Source organism: Myripristis murdjan, chromosome 8, assembly GCF_902150065.1.
Source record: "Myripristis murdjan chromosome 8, fMyrMur1.1, whole genome shotgun sequence".
NCBI classification, from domain to species: Eukaryota; Metazoa; Chordata; class Actinopteri; order Holocentriformes; family Holocentridae; genus Myripristis; species Myripristis murdjan.
The window spans coordinates 17,494,235-17,512,776 of record NC_043987.1 but is presented as its reverse complement, the minus strand read 5'-3'; the positions used below and the strand labels follow the sequence as shown (position 1 = coordinate 17,512,776).

Genomic DNA, 18,542 nt, shown 5'->3' with positions numbered 1-18,542 from the left:
GCAGTGTTTATTTTCTCAGTTTATTTATCCTCAATTGCTCAATTGCTTGATTCATGCTTTGGTATTTGAGTGGCGTTTGTAAGCCTAAACACGAGTTAAAGCTCAATACCCACTACAAAAAGACTGGAGAAGTGCCACATCGTGTTGTTAGGAGGTGGCAGTTTCTGTTTAATTCCAGCACCAAATCCTCCTGTTGTGGCAGTGAACAAATAAAAAATAAAAAGTCATCATAACATGCAGTTGAAGCAGGGCTGTTTATTGATATTATCCTTCCATTTTATCATTAATCACAGACCCTGTAAACAGAGAAATGTTCAGATTATTTCAGAACTTACTCTGATTATAGAAAACACCATGAAAAACTTTCTTTTTCTTTACTTTTCTCTTCTTTTTTCTTTTTTTCCCCCCACAAAAAAGCTCTATCAATAACAGAGAAAGCACAGAAATGTCACTGTCAGTAAGTGGAACAGACATCAACAAGAATAGCACTACAGCAGAACACCAAAGGCATGGTGGCATAACAGTGATCAAGTACTTGGGCCTGTGAATACATGTGCACTTAATACAATATTCCTGTATTCTGAGTCATGGCATTACTCTAACAGGACAGTTATTTACTAATACCTATAAATGACACATTTGCCAATTCCTGAATTATGGCATGCATTCTGTTTGGCCATGATAATTTAATTTTACTGAAGATTATTTAGTTGAGAAATATTCCACACTTTGTTCAATTGTGCCTCTCATACTTTCAAAATTTGCTTCTACATTAATTTTATTACATGTAAGAATCAACTGAGTGAGTGAATACATTCAGAAATTTTATTTGGCATTTACTGTACTTAAGCCAAACAGCAAACACTTGGAAATGTTTGAAAGAACTTACAGTAGAAAAAAAAAAAAAAAAAAAAAAAAAAAAAAATCAGCACCAAATAAAGAGACAGAACACAAAAAGTGCTCAGAGCCCTTTAACATAAAACTTAAATTCTTATCTATTTACACTTGAATATTGAATATTTTCATCTCAGCTACAGTGTGTGACTGCCAGAAAGACATCGGTGTTTGTGAAGGCAATTACAGCAAGGCAAGTGCTAGATGTTTCAGAATACGATGGGTCAGATTGAGCATGCTATTAATGGATACTGTTAGGAAGGCATATTCATTTCTCTTAGGCACAGATGAAAGGTTTTTACCTTCTTTCCCTTTATCACAACATTTTTGTTTCTTTTTCAATAAAAACGGTTAAAAGAATCTATCTAGAGATTAAATATCCCACACAACGCATGTAGCTACATGTGAGAATAAGAATCAGTCAGGGAACACTATTTTGGCAGGCGACAACACAACAGTCAAAAACAATGGCACTGTGATATATCTAGAAGGTAAAGTGAAAACAATCACTTAATCATGTGGTTAGCAGCGGTGGTTGGAGGTGCGACGGGGGAAAATTCAGCTGATGAGGTGGCACTGAGTTACCTATTAACCCAGAGAGTGCTGCTTCTTCAAGCTGTCTGAGCGCCTCACTCTCTCCTCTGGGGTTTTTCTGTACCAGCTCCTGATAGGAAAACACCCAATTTCAGGATGAGATGCACTCACAATCACTGCTCACAATTATTTAACCTAGTTCCCACTCATCGTTCAAAACAAAAACTAGTAAAGGTGCATTTGGCCTCAAGCATGGCGGAGCAAGGATAATGAATATCTGTACTGACCCCTGGCGATTTAGCTGTCCTGGGACAGGAGTGTTTTGGCCTTGGCTTGGCTTCAGGGTCCTGGGAGAGGAGAGAGAAAGCATGTGAGAGACTGATTTTCGGAGCACATGAAAACAAGGCAAAACATAAGGGAAGAAGTGATAGTACACTGCTGCATCTCATTAGGAGATACAGGGTTAAAATCCAGAGCTCTGACTGTTACCTGTTGGCAGTGGGACTTTTTGGCTTCGGCTGCATCTTTCTAGCTTGAGCTGGAGATTCACCGACCCTGAGGGAGTAGCAAGCACAGGTCATAGAAACAGTGGGGTCTTGTTTGCCATTTCAGAAAATATAACATCCCTAGTAGATTGGCACCTCAAATCTGTAACACAGAAACTTTGAAACCTCTTCTTTTTCCTCATCTGCCCCAACTCACCTCTTTTTCCTGTCCAGTGACCTCTGTGTGGCAGCAGAAATCCCCACTCTCTCCTTGGGGCACTTGGCTTTCTCCTGTTGGTTTGATGGCATCAAAAAACAGGAATTTAGTTTTAAAGTTTATGGTGGAATTAAAAGACAAATCAAAACAAATTAAACCTGGGTCTCATTTTCCCATTTTTTCAAGAGTAATGTTTACAATGTTTAGTGCTTTACACAAATAAAAGCATAAAATAGGGTATAATAAAATAACTAAACATTTATTAATAAATATGTAAAATGACATGGTAAAAAAAAATGTATTTGTATTGCGAAAGTGCCGAAATGATTACTAGATAATCAAAAACATGTTTTCAAATCTGGCTTCCAATGACTGTAATTAAAATGTTCATGGGCATGGCGTTCTTATGTAAGTTTGAGATTAGCCTCCAGCGCACATATCCCTCTGCCAGGCAAGTCTAAACATGGCAGTTGAACACGATTTTGCATTTGCAGTGGAACACTTTCATTTCAGTGGCCAAGGATATTTATTTTAACATCTATATACAAATATAGATGTACTGATCTATATCTTCCTCACCACAAAAAAACAACCTTTGTAAGAGGCATTTTAGTAAAAACTTGTTAGCCTGCATATTTCAAAGAGAGAACTGCATGAACATGTAAAACTCTCTGTGTTAAAACAATGGAAAAGCCTGAAAAGACGTTTCATACTGCTGTTGAGCTCTGCTTTACCCCTTCTTCTCTAGGCAGATCATTCACTGCCCCCTGGTGTAGATACTGTGGTAATGCATATGACCCACTCCTGGTTAGTGTACAGCACACAAAACAGACTTATTCTTACCATAAAAGCACTGCAGTAATCAAGCAAATTAAGCCTATTGCCAATCATCTACAAAACTACTGTGCTAGGTTATGTGCTGTGTTAGGGTATGGCTGGCCACCTATATTGTCGTCACTGCTATACATTTTAATACAATATGTTTTTGGAGAACTATGAATCACTGTGATAGTTGTCCCATATGAATACATTGTGCACTACGGAGGAGACAAAACATAGATTGTTGGCACTCTAGAACAATGTCTTTTTTTTTTTTTTTTTTGGCATTTCTGCTTTAGTTGACAATCACAATAGACAGAAAAGGCAGGGGAAAAAGAGGAGATGACACAAAGCAAATGGCCTGAGGTTGGATTCAAACCCAGGATGCCACAACCAGAACTCAGCCCTAACAAATGGCATACCTTCTTACCAGGTGAACCACCAGTGTGTCCCTAAATTGAAGCCTTTGATGACACTTTGGTCAAATGTGATTGCTATATTGTAAAATATAGGGAAATAATGTTTGCATGAGTGTGCCAGCTGTTATCAGTGCTCTATGATCAGTCTATGTAAATAAGGGCCATCAGGTATCGGGTTACCATTTCTCGCAACTTCCTCTCTGCACGTAACTCCCGGTCCTGTTGCAGTAGCGCTAATCGATCCTCCAGAGGCATTTCAAAGAAGATATCGTGGACGTCATATAAAGCAGCACGTAACTGAGGGACAAAACATGTACAAAAAAATAAACAAATAAACAAATCTACTGTCTAAAGCACACATGTCAAACTCAAAGACCATGAGCCTTGCAAAATGATTTTCTATTAATACCAGCATGGTTCCATATTCATCACAATGCAGATACTACAAACCCCAATATGCCCTGCAAAGCCTTGTGCTGTCAACACCACAAAAGCAGCTATTTCATTTGCAAGCCAGCCAAAAGCAATGTCAAAACAAAAGTGGGCAGCAGATGTTATCAAGACAGGTAAGATTGTTTTTTGTAATCACAAGCCTACCTATATTTTTGTGTCTTTTGAAATACTGCATATTTTGACAAAATTATTCAAGCAGTTTAACATGTTATTTTATTTCTAGTTGGATTTGTGCACCAGTGGTGTGTGTGTGTGTGTGTGTGTGTGTGTGTGTGTGTGTGTGTGTGTGTGTGTGTATGTGTGTACATGTATGTAGATTTCTCTTCAGTAAAATTCCAGTTAGGCTTGCAGATACAATAAGCCAGAAAAAGGAATGATGCAGTGGACTCTTTTCATATCATATTTCCACCCTAATACATTTGGTTTTTGATATCCTTGTCTTGTTTTAAAGAAAGATATTTTTGAGAAGGAATGTTTCATGTAAAGTGCATATTTATGTATGAATCATTATTTTTATACAGGATGCATTTTGATCAAAAGAATGACCACTTTGGGTCAAAAGCGTTAAATAATAAATGAATGAATGAATGCCCTGTTTGGCCCTCAAATTGTCTGTGATTTTTTTTTTTTTTTTATTACGGCCCCTTTAGTAATTGAGATTAATACTCCTGGTCTAGAGGAGAACTCCTGAGTTGTGTGTGTGTGTGTGTGTGTGAGTGTGTGTGTGTGTGTGTTTGTGCATTTGTACCTGGGCTCTAACTCTCTCTTGCAGAGAGACGTCTTGTGCTGAGATGCTTCCTCTCCTTTGCGGAGCCTCAGACTGGAATGAGCAGATGAACTGCTGTGTGTCCTGGGCGCACAAATACACACATTTACAAGCATACGAGTATGAGTACATTGTTGTTCAGAGGTGATAGTGCACTTCATTTTAGTATGTGTGTGTGTGTGTGTGTGTGTGTGTGTGTGTACGCATGTGTCCGTGTGTTCTCTCACCAGTACAGTCTGGCGCAGGTGTTTGACCTTCTCTGTTTTGAGCAGTCTGCGTGTGAGGAAACCGCGAGTGATGGCGCCCAGTCGACAGAGTGCCCTCTGCTGGTCGGCTGTCAGAACCTGTGGAATGCAACAAGGGACAAAAAAAAACAAATCACAATAAGGAAGTTTCATGAGACAACCCATAAATCAACAAATATTAGGCGTGCTGACAAAGAAGATACACTATATTGCCAAAAGTATTCACTCAGCTATCCAAATCATTGAAATCAGGTGTTCTAATCACTTCCATGGCCACAGGTGTATAAAATCAAGCACCTAGGCATGCAGACTGCTTCTACAAACATTTGTGAAAGAATGGGTCGCTCTCAGGAGCCTGGTGAATTCAAGTGTGATACCATGATAGGATGCCACCTGCGCAATAAGTCCAGTTGTGAAGTTTCCTTGCTACTAAATATTCCACAATCAACTGTTAGTGGTACTATAACAAAGTGGAAGCGGTCACATAAAATCACAGAGCAGAGTCAGCGGATGCTGAGGCGCATAGTGCGCAGAGGTCACCAACTTTCTGCAGAGTCAATAGCTACAGACCTCCAAACTTCATGTGATCTTCAGATTAGTGCAACAGAACAGTGCATAGAAAGCTTCATGGTATGGGTTTCTATGGCCGAGCAGCTGCATCCAAGCCTTACATCATCAGGCGCAATGCAAAGCATCGGATGCATTGGTGTAAAGCACGCCGCCACTGGACTCTAGAGCAGTGGAGACGTGTTCTCTGGAGTGACGAATCACACTTCTCTGTCTGGCAATCTGATGGACGAGTCTGGGTTTGGTGGTTGCCAGGAGAACGGTACTTGTCTGACTGCATTGTGCCAAGTATAAAGTTTGGTGGAGGGGGGATTATGGTGTGGGGCTGTTTTTCGGGAGCTGGGCTCAGCCCCTTAGTTCCAGTGAAAGGAACTCTTCATGCTTCAGCATACCATGACAATTTCATGGTCCCAACTTCGTGGGAGCAGTTTGGAGATGGCACCTTCATGTTCCAACATGACTGCACACCAGTGCACAAAGCAAGGTCCATAAAGACATGGATGATCAAGTTTGGTGTGGAAGAACTTGACTGGTGGGCACAGAGTCTTGACCTCAACCCAATAGAACACCTTTCGTCCAACATCAGTGTCTGACCTCACAAATGCACTCCTGGAAGAATGGTCAAAAATTCCCATAAACACACCCATGTTGAAGCTGTTATAGCTGCAAAGGGTGGGTCGACATCATATTGAATCCTATGGTTTAAGAATGGGATGTCACTCATGTTCATATGTGTGTGAAGGCAAACAAGCGAATTAGGGATGTCCCGATCACACTTTTTTGCCCCTGAGTCCGAGTCCGAGTCCTTTGATTTTGAGTATCTGCTGATACCGAGTCCCGATCCGATACTTTAAAATATTTCCAAGCGGCAGACATTTGAGATGCTTGTCTTGTCAGTTTTTCAAAACCGCTTTCTTAGCCTAATACCTGTGACCAGCTCACGGCTCAGCTCACTGCCACTGACACATGAAGGCACACCCACTCATAGAAATACAAAGTGCTAGAAGCTTCGTTGCCTGCTCCGTGACATTGAATATGTGGCATAGGGCTGACGCGACTAGCTCTACATCAGTGATCAGGATCTTTTCCACCCGATTCTGATCCTTTGAAAATTACGTTATCGGGCCTGATTTCCGATCATAGTATCGGATCGGGGACATCCCTAAAGGGAATGCTTTTGGCAATATAGTGTATGAATGTAGGAAAACAGGGAACACCACTGAAGAAATACAGACAGGTGTATAAAACTCAAACACACACAGCACCTTGAGTATACTTACCAGACTAAGCCTTGCTCGGGGCCTGTTAGCCCCCCAGGCAGGCCCCCACAGATAGACAGGAGGCTGGACAGAGGTAGAGGAAACGCTGGAAATAAGAGGGGAGGGAAAACCTGGAGAGAGTAACGACAAGACAAGAGGCAGCTTAAACACACAATGTCTTTAAGTATCACACTAGAAGTACTATATGCCATTAGTGTTGTTTCACTTTCTAGGATCTAGACAACATGATACACCCTGAGTCTAATTTTGTGTATTGTAATCATTTGGGACATTTCATTAGGTATCCAAATAAAATATTTTCTTTTTCTTGGATGTACCGCTGGCTCTATTTTCTTTACATGGTCTAATCTCAACGTAATCTAAAGTAGACTCACCTTTCAGTATTTTTTAAGGTGGGAATGGGAAAGTAGAGAGAGACAGTGGTAGAGTGATGGGAGAAAAAACCTCAGCCAGGATTCAGTATTGGGCCAGTTGGAGCACACAGTCCAGTGGTGGTGGATTTGTCCACTCAACTACCTCTGAACACAAAAGTAGCCACATAAGTCACCACAATGAAATAATACCTAGAGTCTGTCCAGGTGATCGCTCAGATGGTGTGTGGGCGGGGCTCAGTCCAGGGCAAGAAGGGCTCAGAACAGGAAAGGTGTCACCCACAGACCTTCGATCCCGCCCACCAGTGTTCCCGCTAAGAGGTCGGTCACACCCCTGCTCCCTCAACCTTCTGTCTTTATCCTCCAGCTCCTTAACAAACACACACACACACCACCACCACCACAATTACAACAGTGAAATAATGTTTTCAGTGTTCCTTGACCTGCACTCCATTTGGAGGAGATATTTTGTAATTCCACATATTGACCTGACGGAGGCGCTGTTGTTCTTTCTCCTGCTCAGCTAGAAGCAGAGACATCTGCAGGGCATGCTCCTCCTCCAGACGCCTCTGCATGTCCTCCAGAGCCTGCATTCGCCGCTGGGTCTCTTCTGGTAAACCACACACATTAACACATAAGTCCATAAATCCCTCCTTTACCTAAAGCTTTTCATGCTTTTCTTTGTTTTTTCCTATTCCTTTGTCATATAATATTCATCCTTTCTGTAAAGGGCAGGGCTAGGTGGTAAAGGCTGAACTTAGAAAAAAACTGTAATCTCAAAACAGAAATTATGTAATTTAACTTAAGATTTTAGTAACTGTTCAAGAAATTGAGTCTCCAATTAGGAGCTTCAATTTCAAGTTCACACTGTGGCAGACTCACCCGTCTTGCAGTCCTGCTGCTCAGCTGGATTTCTGAGGACAGTCATGGAGCCATCAGGCTCCATCCTCATTTTGACCTGAGACAAGTCAGGGGTCACATGGGGTCTAAGCAGAGATGGTGAGGGATTATCTACATCATATGACTGGTTCAAGGGGGCTGCAGAGGTCCGTCGACTAGGGGGCAAGCGAGTAACTCCAGCCATGAAGCGAGGAACCCTCTCCTGGCTGCGGTCTATGTGCTCAACTCCAGAGTGAGACTGAGAGGGATGCAGTTGGCTGTCAAGGGTGTGACAGCGCCGGCGAAACCCTGAAGCCAGATGGTCATGGTGTCCCATCGGGCTGGGTCCTGAGGTACTGACAGGGCTGCAGATCTCCAGCACTGGACTGGTACCACAGTGGCTAGATCGACGACTGCTGCTCCCACTACCACCTCCACTAGCCACCAAGCCCCAGTGATCAGATGACCTCATGCCCCCTGAGAGAGCCTCTCCCCAGGCTGGTGCACCAGCACCCTCCTCTGACCTTCCTGGACTCCTGGGGATCAGGTCTGCTGGAGCAATGGGGAACGAGATATGGATGTTACCAGCAGAAACAGGCCGTGGTCTGCGTCTCTGCACACGAGGACTGATGCTCAGCTCTGGACTGGGGAGGCGGGTGTACGGGTCAGGTAGACTAGGTGAGAGGCAGCCAGACTGGTGAGTATGAGGGTCATACAGAGCTTGATGCTGGGTCTGAGTCTGTGGTGGGCCTACAGGGCTGTGGTGCAGACTGAATCCAAACTCAACACCAGTGTCTCCCAGGGGACTACGACTCTCATTGTCCTTCCCAGAGAGGGTCTCAGGTGGGGGAGTCCGGGTGACTCTGTTGACAACTTTTGACACTTGCTGATTCTGCTCTCTCTTCACATACTCCCTTGATCTCTTCAGAAGACTATCCAGACTAATGTCTTCTTCCTCCTCATCCTCACTCTTCTCTTCCCTCTCCTCCTTCACTTCATCCTCTCCTCTGTAGCCATTGATGACAGAGGGGGGTTCAGTGCATGGAGTAGTGGGACGATCATTTGTTTGAAGCCCAGATCCAGAGTCTCTAGGCAGCCCGGGTGAGTCAGTGACCAGAGTGTACCCATTGACCATTTCAGGTTTAGGGGAAGGACAATATGGAGGAGTGGGCTGTTTGTCAGCCTTTTCACTTGGTACTCTGTGTACCTGTTAAGACATAATGAGCCACAATTTATCAAACAGTTGTTATTATATCAATCACCAATCATACTTAAATAAAGATCTGCAATGACATTAAAGGCTGACTAGTTAATGGCCTAATCTGTGCAAAATCATCAAACAGTCAAGTGTTAATACTCAGCTATCAGGTGTCATAAGTAGAAGGTAACCAAAGTGTAACTTAATCATTTGTTGCATTTCTACATACTATGTTTTCAAGGATTTATTTATCTGAGGCCTAAGTAATATATTTATCTATATTATATCAATATCGTGATATGAGACAAGATACCATCTGTGATTTTGGCTATTGTGATATTGACATTGGCATTAACATAAGTATTGTCTTTTCTTGCTTTTAGAAGTTGCATTACAGTAAAGCTTTACACTTTTCTGAACTTAATAGATTGCTTCAATCGTTCTGTTATTTCCTTCTAGGGAAATAAAAGATCAATTACCTTCTTGGTCATCATATTCACATTACTTAAAATTGCTTCTGTGAAATTATCTTATGAAAGTCATCCCTACAATATCATCACAATATCAAGGTATTCAGTCAAAGATATTGTGATATTTGATTTGGGCCATATTGCCCAATCATAGTTTATCCATAATCATATTGTGATATTATTTTTTATGAGGTCCACATTGGAATAAGTATTTTAAATAATACTTTTATGTACTATCATCTGCATCTGGGTAAAAATTTGTTTGCTTTGTGTAATCATGTTTTTGTTGTACATGTATACTTGTGTATCCAGCCTGATCTTAACCTAACACAAAGCCTACACAGAACGTGTTCCCAGGCCTAACCCTAACGAATGTCAGTAGACTAGTTCTCACACAACTGTATCACCTAAACCTCTGAGGACTTTTTAGACACATTATACTCACTTAATAGTACACTGGGTATCAGCATATGACTATATAAATAAAATGTGAACAAATGCTTCAATTATTTTTGTCTTTATTTTTTGGGAAATTTTCTTGGCCTGTACTCTGAGTTGGCTTTCTGCAGTAAAGACATTTCATGTGTTTTGGCTGTGCAAAGACCAGAAATTCCAAGACTACAGCAGATTTGCATGTTGACAAAATTAGCAGTGGATGTTGAGTTGGCAAGGCAGGGCCATTATCAGGTAAAAATAGCAACAGCCTGCTGGAGAAAGTGTTGAGTCAGTCAACCTGTATTCAAGACTGCAAATGTCACTAGAGATTCTGGGTCAGACTGTAATTCAGTTTCTGGTCTACACCGTGGGAATAACACACAGACCTATTTAATGGGTATAATTGAGAATTTTGGATGTAGCATGTTTACTGAAAGGTATAAATAAGGTAGCACAGTGTTAACCATGGTGCATACAGTGTAGTAAAATCTTAATTCTATAAGGCTTTGGATGTACTATATGTATGCACTGAGTACACCAAATTCAAGGACCACCTGCTCTTTTATGGAGTTGACCATACTGGATTTCACCTCAGTAGGTTTAAAAAATGAAATCAAATATGGATCATAGCTTTCACCTTGTCAGACCTGTGACTGTGATCCTAATATTTCATCCACGACAGGCATACAAATATCACCCTAATTTTACAGATCATCCTTTATTTATTAATTGTTGGCTGCTTGGATCGGGATCCCCTATGTCTATAAATCCCCCATTGGACCACACCCAGGCTTGTGACCGGGGCCAGACAGCGCCGCTGACCTGAGCTTGGTCCAGGATGTCCTGAACCCGAGCCAACAAAATGTTCCTCTGCTTGCTCTGCCTGTCCACCTCCAGCTGGATCGCCTTCTGTCTGTAGTCGCACATCTCACTGCGCTGCTTCACACTCAACTGAAAATACAACACACAACATGGAACACTTTAAAAAAAATGGAGTTCTCAAACCTCTTGAGGTACTCTTAATGCAACTTGCCACATGAGCAACATCAAACATCAAAACATTGCATGAGAAAAGCATCGGCGAAGTTCTCACTGTGTTCATGTTTTCACACCCAAAACAAATGTATTTTTCTATGTTTGGAATAAATTTTCACTTATTAGTGATAAGACAATCTGGATTATCCCTCCTTAATCTCTGATGTAGAGAAATCTTGTCTCCTGTCACAGACACACACCTCTCAGCCTCACACTGGCCTCTCTGGGTCTCCTCCTTCATATGACCATCCCTGTAAACTCCTTTGGTCAGCAGACAGCAGCAGATGGGTCCTCCTGACTCCCATGAAATAGCTTTTTTGTTCCTCCTCTTCAGTCACTGTATCTCCTCCCTCTCTCTTCTGCCAACTGCTGATCTAATTTTGACCACTGAGCCTTCATGCCTCTGATATGTTAAGTCTCTCAAAGAAATGGTTGTTTTCCAATGAGCCAAATTGAAATTGCATGTGCTGTGTTTGTTGTATGCTTGCATATGTATCATTAATTTTTTCTCACTGCTACTGTACTCGCTACCTTGTAGCAAATAGTAATGAGTAAGCAATGTTTTTTGTGTTCCTATGTGGCATGGAGCTACAAAAACACAGCCACAGGAGAGTACTCACAAGTACACAGCCTCTCCAGGGAAACCTAACAAACACATTGTCATTAAAAAGCAGAATAACCTTCATAGACATAAACTGTCATTGTTCTGGATAACAAATTGATACCCTTGAAAAACTAAGCAAGTTATAAATCTCTCAAAGACATCCCTAAGCTTTGCGTTCTGCCTTCCTGGGCTGGAATGACATAAATTTTTAAGTAAAAGTGTACAAGTTGCAGCCCAAGACAGCTTTTCACAATCTGGATACCAGAAAGAGATACTTAGACAGACCTCAATACACTATTTTTACCATGATCCTCTAAATCGGTGTGAGATGGTGTAGTTAGAGATAGATGTGGTCTAGATATCACAATCTATCCTACACAAATTCATAAGATTGGCGTAAAAATCAAGTTTATGGTTCCTATGAGTTTCCTCAGGAGAAACTAACAAGTTTCATGAATGGAAGATTTTGGTCATTAAGCAGTACCGTTAAACTTTATTTTTTCTGTTCAGCATATCCTCTTTCTGTGCAAAGACACTCACACATATCTAGTGTCTCAGGTCTCTTTATTTCTTCCTTACCAGTGGTGAAAGCACAGCCCTTCCATGGAAGCGGATAATAGAGAGAGCTTTCAGGGGACAGTGTGGCTCACATGCCATCTTCTTGAATTTCCCCTCCTCCTGCAGTGTCGCCAGACTTTGCAGACAAAACTCCTCATAGCTTTCCATCTTCGGACACCCACGTCTCCACACTCTGATTAGGAAACACACACCATGTAGCCTTGTCACCCAGCTGTTGAGTTAAATGCAGAGTGCAGAATTATATGGACATTCACTACAGTCAACGTATGTGTACGCTTGGACAGCAATGCCAACACTCTTGGACTGCAGACCAGAGTGGGAAGCCAACGAAGCCCTCTGATGTGAGCCATGAGGTTGTGTGTTCCTATCCTACCTACAGTATCTGTGACTGTAAAACTATGAGTAACTGGAAGAGCAGGACAAATACAACAAAAGAGGGTCTGTCTGCGTTTAGCAACTGTATCACACTCATCACATTCCAGCCATTCTGCTCTGCTGAGTGTGGCCAGGGTGTTGTCGACAGACTGCCATTTCCTGGTCAGATCGAAATGGTTTGGGAATCATGTATCTAATCAATGAGTATTTCTCAAATGTCTTTCAGCAGCTGGATAACAGCTGCTGACAAAGAGGAGATAAGAGCCTTTTAATGTAGGGTGTCAGAATGCTGTAATAGCACTGTTGATATACACAAAATCACAACATAATTCATCTCAATGGATCAAAAGATGCTTCAACACATGCCAACTGTATACTGACATACATCTAAAATAAGAACAAGAACAAGAACTGTGAGCTGCCACAGATTAGTGTCATTGCCATTTGCTCCAATTATTTCATTACTAATACTTTCATTACTAATAATAATTAATAATTTCTATTAGTTTATAGATTTGAAAAAACCTCATGTGTTTAAGATCCTATTCATTTGCATAGCTAGAGGTATCAGTATCCTTGTGAACACACACGGTTAATGCATTGGCAGTCTGTACATGACAGTACAGTGAGGTACAGTGCAGCTGGGAGTGTTTTGCCTCTGTCGTGTCCAGGTAACATGGCACACGGTAACACAAAGAACAAGCTTCACGGCGGTAGTTTTCGATGTACCGTGGATCTGACACACGCTCTGATAGGTTTCTGCAGCATCTTTTGCAGCCTGAAAAGCGCCATGCTTTCCTCGTCCAGCTGTGCCCTGGCGGAGTTGACAGCTGATACTAACCTCCTCCTACTAGCCGCTGCTCAGCGCCGTTTTCTTACCTCCGGTTCAACTTGACATTCACGACGGAGAGAAAAATGTGATATTCCTCCTCTTTTCTCCCGATCGCGAGTTTTTTTGAGACACGGGGAAATATGTGCAGGGTGGTTGCTCTGATGTGAATCGAGTAATTCCTCCTCTCACTCGCCTTTCAATCTCAGGTTCCCCATCACCGTCCACTCTTCCGGGCCGCAACAGCGCCTCCTAGCAACAGCGCCTCCTAGCAACGAGCGCCTGGGCTTCGTTCCAATATAGTATGCGCGTCCTCTCCTTCAACCTTATCTGATGTCATTTAAGTAGAGGGAATGAAATTATTATGGCATGCTTCCAATGCCCCCCCCCCCCCCCCCCCCCCGAATCTTTAAAAATATAAAAGGATTTTTTTTTTAAGCCAAATCATTTTAGGTATATAACTTTTTGGCCAAAATAATAATCAAGCTACTTATATGAGTTTCATCTGCTGAAAACTTGGGATTGTTAAACATGAGTGGTATATCAGTCTTTTGTAGCATGAATTTTTTTGAGAATTTTTTTAGAAAACCAAAAAGAAGTACTATGAAAACAATCTACAAAGACATGTTCAATAGTTTCTCGCTCACAGTCAGAAAAAGTGCATCTCTTGTTTGTAGTTAGGAAAAATTTACAAATATTATCTTTAACAGGATAGTAGCCTACCTGTGCATTTTAAACAGAAACTCCTTCATTTTATTTTGAATTTTGTATTTATGTGGTGACAGAAACACAGTATTCCTTTGTTTTCTATTTAAATATACACACCTATATTTACATGCAGTAGTTATAGTATGATTTCAATGAAACAAACAAACAAACAAAAAAACATTAGTGCACTTTCTATCCCCAGCAATAGTAGTGGTGGGTTTCATTTAAAAACATTATATTGTTAGGTATTGATTTGATAACCATGAATGCTTTGAAATTCTTTTACTGACAGTGGCAAGGAAGTTAAGGGACCTAGAAGACTTTAGGGTATTGGATGGAGGTGTAAGTAAGTAAGTTAAGCTTTATTCATACAGAGATAGCACTTTTTTAAAAGACACTAAGTGCTTCACACACATACACTTACAAAAAAAAAAAAATTAAACAAACATAAAATAAATTTCCATCTCAAACAAGGCACAATGAGAACCAGACCAGACTAAAAACAGACCAAAACAAAAGACAGATCTATAAAAAGGCGTTTTTACAGAGACTGTAAGTGGGAGGGATGTGATGGTTGCTGCAGACCTCGGTCACCATCTTTAGAGGCTGGGTTGAGATTTTATTCCCATGAGCAAACTTTTGTTTCCTACCACAGTGATGTCATTTTTATGTTTTGGGTGGCAAATATGGCTTATGGATTAAAGTTAGGATTAAGGTTAGAGTTTCTGTGATAGCTTTTCACACACATCTAACCATTTATTCAGAAACAAACAAATCCGCCTGTCAACATACACAGTCAGCGGGAGAGATCCTCAAAATATGGTGGCTTTGTGGCTTCGTTACCTGATTCTCACTCTTAGTGAGGATATTACTTTTGAAGCTGCTTAAAACAGCCCAAAGATTCAATAAATCTGACGGATTAGGGAAGATCATTTCAGAGGCTTGGGGCTAAAACTGCAAAAGCGGGGTCAGCTTTTTTTTTTTTTTTTTTTTGCAGTGGAGAGATTTGGCCCAAGATTTTAGAATCAGAGTGGTCGAAAAGCGGAATGGGGAATAAGAAGATTAGAAATGTAATGTGGGGACAAGGCCATGCAGTGCTTTAAATCAACAGGATTGTGCAGTTTATTCTGTATTTTATGGGAAGCAAATAAGAGGATGCAAGAACAGGAGTAATGTGGTTTTAATGGTGTAATGGTGTTTAATAGCTGGTTCATAGTCTGGCAGCTACATTTGAACCAACTGTAAAAGATTTAGAGAAGCTTGACTGAGGCATGTGAAAAAAAATGGAACGAGGCTTTAACCCTCTGAAAAATAATTACCTCATGGTTACTATTGCAAATAATTATTAGGTAATGAGGTCATGTTTTTAGCTTCACTGTTCACATTCAATCAGCCTTGCCAAAGATAATAGAAAATGAAGCACTCCATTGAACTCAGCATTTGTGTTTGAGTAAAAAATAACAGCTCTAAATGTAAATCGTACTTTTAATATGACCACCACAGATACAATCACAGAAATCACATAAGAACTTAGATGATGTCTGTGCCACGGCTTATAATTATGGATGTCTTTGAGATCCTGTATGATTTCTATGGATACAATAAAGACCACAGTGATATGCTTATATGTCTCTAAAATAACAGCAGATAAATGTTTCCAGATATCAGCAATGTCTTCATTCAGCTGATAATCATGACATGTGACATTAGTAGACAAAAAGTCAGCATTAATTCAGTCCTGAGCAATGGGATGGCAAGTGTTTTCACAGCTCATCTTTTGAGGGCTCAGATGAACTTGTGCGTATAGGTTGGGCAATGCGCACATTTTCCTCGGTATGGAGTAGAGTGTCAATGTCGCTGTCCTTAAAGGTGGTTTTGGAGCTCTGCAACAAAAGTGAGATACTGTTTGTCAAAAAAACTGGAGGAGGTTATGTGTTTAGTGATAAATATTATTATTTCCACAGGTTTAGGTTATAAATGGCACTGCCATCCGCCTACCTCAAAAGAGTGGCGTTTCACACCTACACATGCTGTGGACTGCTCATAACACAAGAGAACATCCAGATGCTCTGGCTCCTTATTCAGCAAAGCTGCACGGAGCTGGTTGTAAATCTCATCTGTACGAGGATTCAGGCAGCAAGAGTCAGTCATCATTGAAAAAAGATAGTGTGAAACAGCTTTGATTATTCCTCCACCCTGTTACCTATCAGGTGTTGGCAGGAGGATGTCATTTTGCTTTTCGACAAGTCATCATAGTTGTGGTGTGGCAGTCTTTCACACACGTCCCCGCTGATGAGGCTCTCGACCACTCTGTGTCTGCTCCCAGCTGGGGCTTCCTTCATCACTCTCTCAATTTCTGGGAAGAGGCATGAAGATTGTTTTATTTGCTCTCTACATCTTCAGATAAAGAAAATGCCAAAGAATGAAGCCAATATGGTTTCAGTATTCAAAGATGCTGTAAACTCATACAGTCGGAAGTGATAACTCATTATGCAGCATTTTAATATTTATTGCTTCATTTCCATTTGCAAGCAAGTTATGCACCATACCTCGTGCTGTTGTCAGACAGCTCTCACAGTAGGTGTCTGTTGAAAAGATAAAATGTAAAAAAAAAAGTGAAAGGAGCGGACCAGCCGAAGCCAACGGGATCAAAAGTGCAAAAACTGTCATGACTAAGAGGAAACAAATGAACTCTAGTCAGAGTATGAGTAATCTTTGTTTACTCACAGCGGTCCACGCCTTGAGGTTGTGCAGCAAGCAGCTGAAATGTACAAATCACAAAGCATGAGAGTTTCATGGCCACTGACTACACAGCGCTCATGTATGTGTATCAAAAGCCTGTTGTAACACAAGAGGAAGCATTTAGGCAAAGTAGTCAGATGAGATCTTCACTCTCTCACACGCTGTGGTCATGTGATCTCAGGAACAATGGGAACACATCACCGTCATTCCACACATGGCAGGTGGCCTGTTTTTCAGGTTTGCACAATTTAAAGATATTGTTAGCCATAACTGGAGTGCTGTTGGTCATTTAAAACAGGAGATCCCAAGGTTTTCAAGGGCCATGAATCCTTAAAACATGAGTCAGTTGTGTTTAGTGGTCAGGGCCTCCACAGTGAGCAAAAGCCAACAGTGGCAGTAATAACAGTAGAGCAGAATGTGTTAAAGCTTAGAGTTAAATGTAAAGATCACAACTAGACCGGACAGCACTGAGCAAGTTAAGAAAAGTTAAAGAGGAAGAGCACTTGAGTTCTTCACTCAAGTACTCAGTTTGCTGCAATAATACTGCAGCTTGTGGAAAAAATCACTTGAAATCCATCACAGTGAGCTATAGTTACACTGGACAAAAGTGAAGATATTCACTGTAAATGACCAACAGACTCTGAATGACAGATATTAATGATTAGTATCTACATGATTTATAATGAGCACTGTACTCTTGAAGGATGAGGAAATGAAAAAGAGTAAAAAAAAAAATTTTAAAACAGAGAGAGGTGTATTCACAAATGCCTGGATACTATGAATAGCCTACAAGTTCAAGTTCATAAAGCCCTCATTGCCAACATGTCTCAAAAGACTTTACAAGAAAAAAAAAATAGGGGAAACAAAATATTGATTCCACCTTAAAAAACAAGTCAACAGTGAGTCAGGCAAAGCAGACAGAAAACAAAACATGACACACAATAACAAGAATATAGCAACAGACCATGGAAGAAACCATGACTGGGCCAAAAACAGAGAGGGATTCCTCAGCTTGCAAGAAATACCAGAAGAAACAGTCAAGTGAAAAGTGACAAGGACAAAGATCGACAACATTTATTGCAAAAGGGCATGATGCAGCAAAGACATGAATCCATAGTTGGCCAAAGATCACAGATACAGGACAGTGCCTGTGTTGTAGCCAAAACTGGGAAACTGTTTTTTTTTTTTGTTTGTTTATTTGTTTTGTTTTTTGTTGTTGTTGTTTTTTAATGTAAAAGATAATGATGTCATCAATATGGATCCAAATAAATAATCAGAATTTCAGTCTACTATGCATACACCATTCTATGCAAAAAGGGAATAGAAGTAATCTAATCTAATTTAGTCCATATTTCAGAGATCAGTAGTAATAGGGAGCAGCAGTAGTAATCAGTAATCAAGACCATGTTTTTGGTGAAGTTTGGCCAACTGGGACTCTTGACAATAACAATATAGAGGAATATTTTTTGCCTGTATCAAGTTCATCAGCAGATTTGCAGATTTACAAAAAAGGGAAGCCTCTCAATCAGACTGTGAGAAGCATTTTTTAAAATATCTTTGGCAGTTTTTCCCCAAACCTCTGCTCTCCGTTGCTTTACGAGAGCCATGTTAGGAGACACACACGCCCACAAAGTGGCC

At 40.9% G+C, this 18,542-nt stretch overlaps 1 protein-coding gene across 1 annotated transcript; it reads right to left on the bottom strand.

Moving 5' to 3' along the window:
- Window positions 1-932: 932 nt before the first annotated feature.
- On the bottom strand, window positions 933-13,610 carry ccp110 (centriolar coiled-coil protein 110). The gene is made up of 14 exons (XM_030058030.1): window positions 13,505-13,610; window positions 12,251-12,422; window positions 10,855-10,983; window positions 7,933-9,136; window positions 7,539-7,660; window positions 7,243-7,420; window positions 6,680-6,789; window positions 4,815-4,931; window positions 4,570-4,671; window positions 3,549-3,665; window positions 2,131-2,204; window positions 1,918-1,983; window positions 1,716-1,775; window positions 933-1,558 (listed from the first exon to the last, which is right to left on the bottom strand). Exons 2-14 carry the CDS (start codon window positions 12,395-12,397, stop codon window positions 1,483-1,485), a joined length of 2,502 nt encoding a protein of 833 aa, XP_029913890.1. The 5' UTR covers window positions 12,398-12,422; window positions 13,505-13,610; the 3' UTR covers window positions 933-1,482.
- Window positions 13,611-18,542: the final 4,932 nt, after the last annotated feature.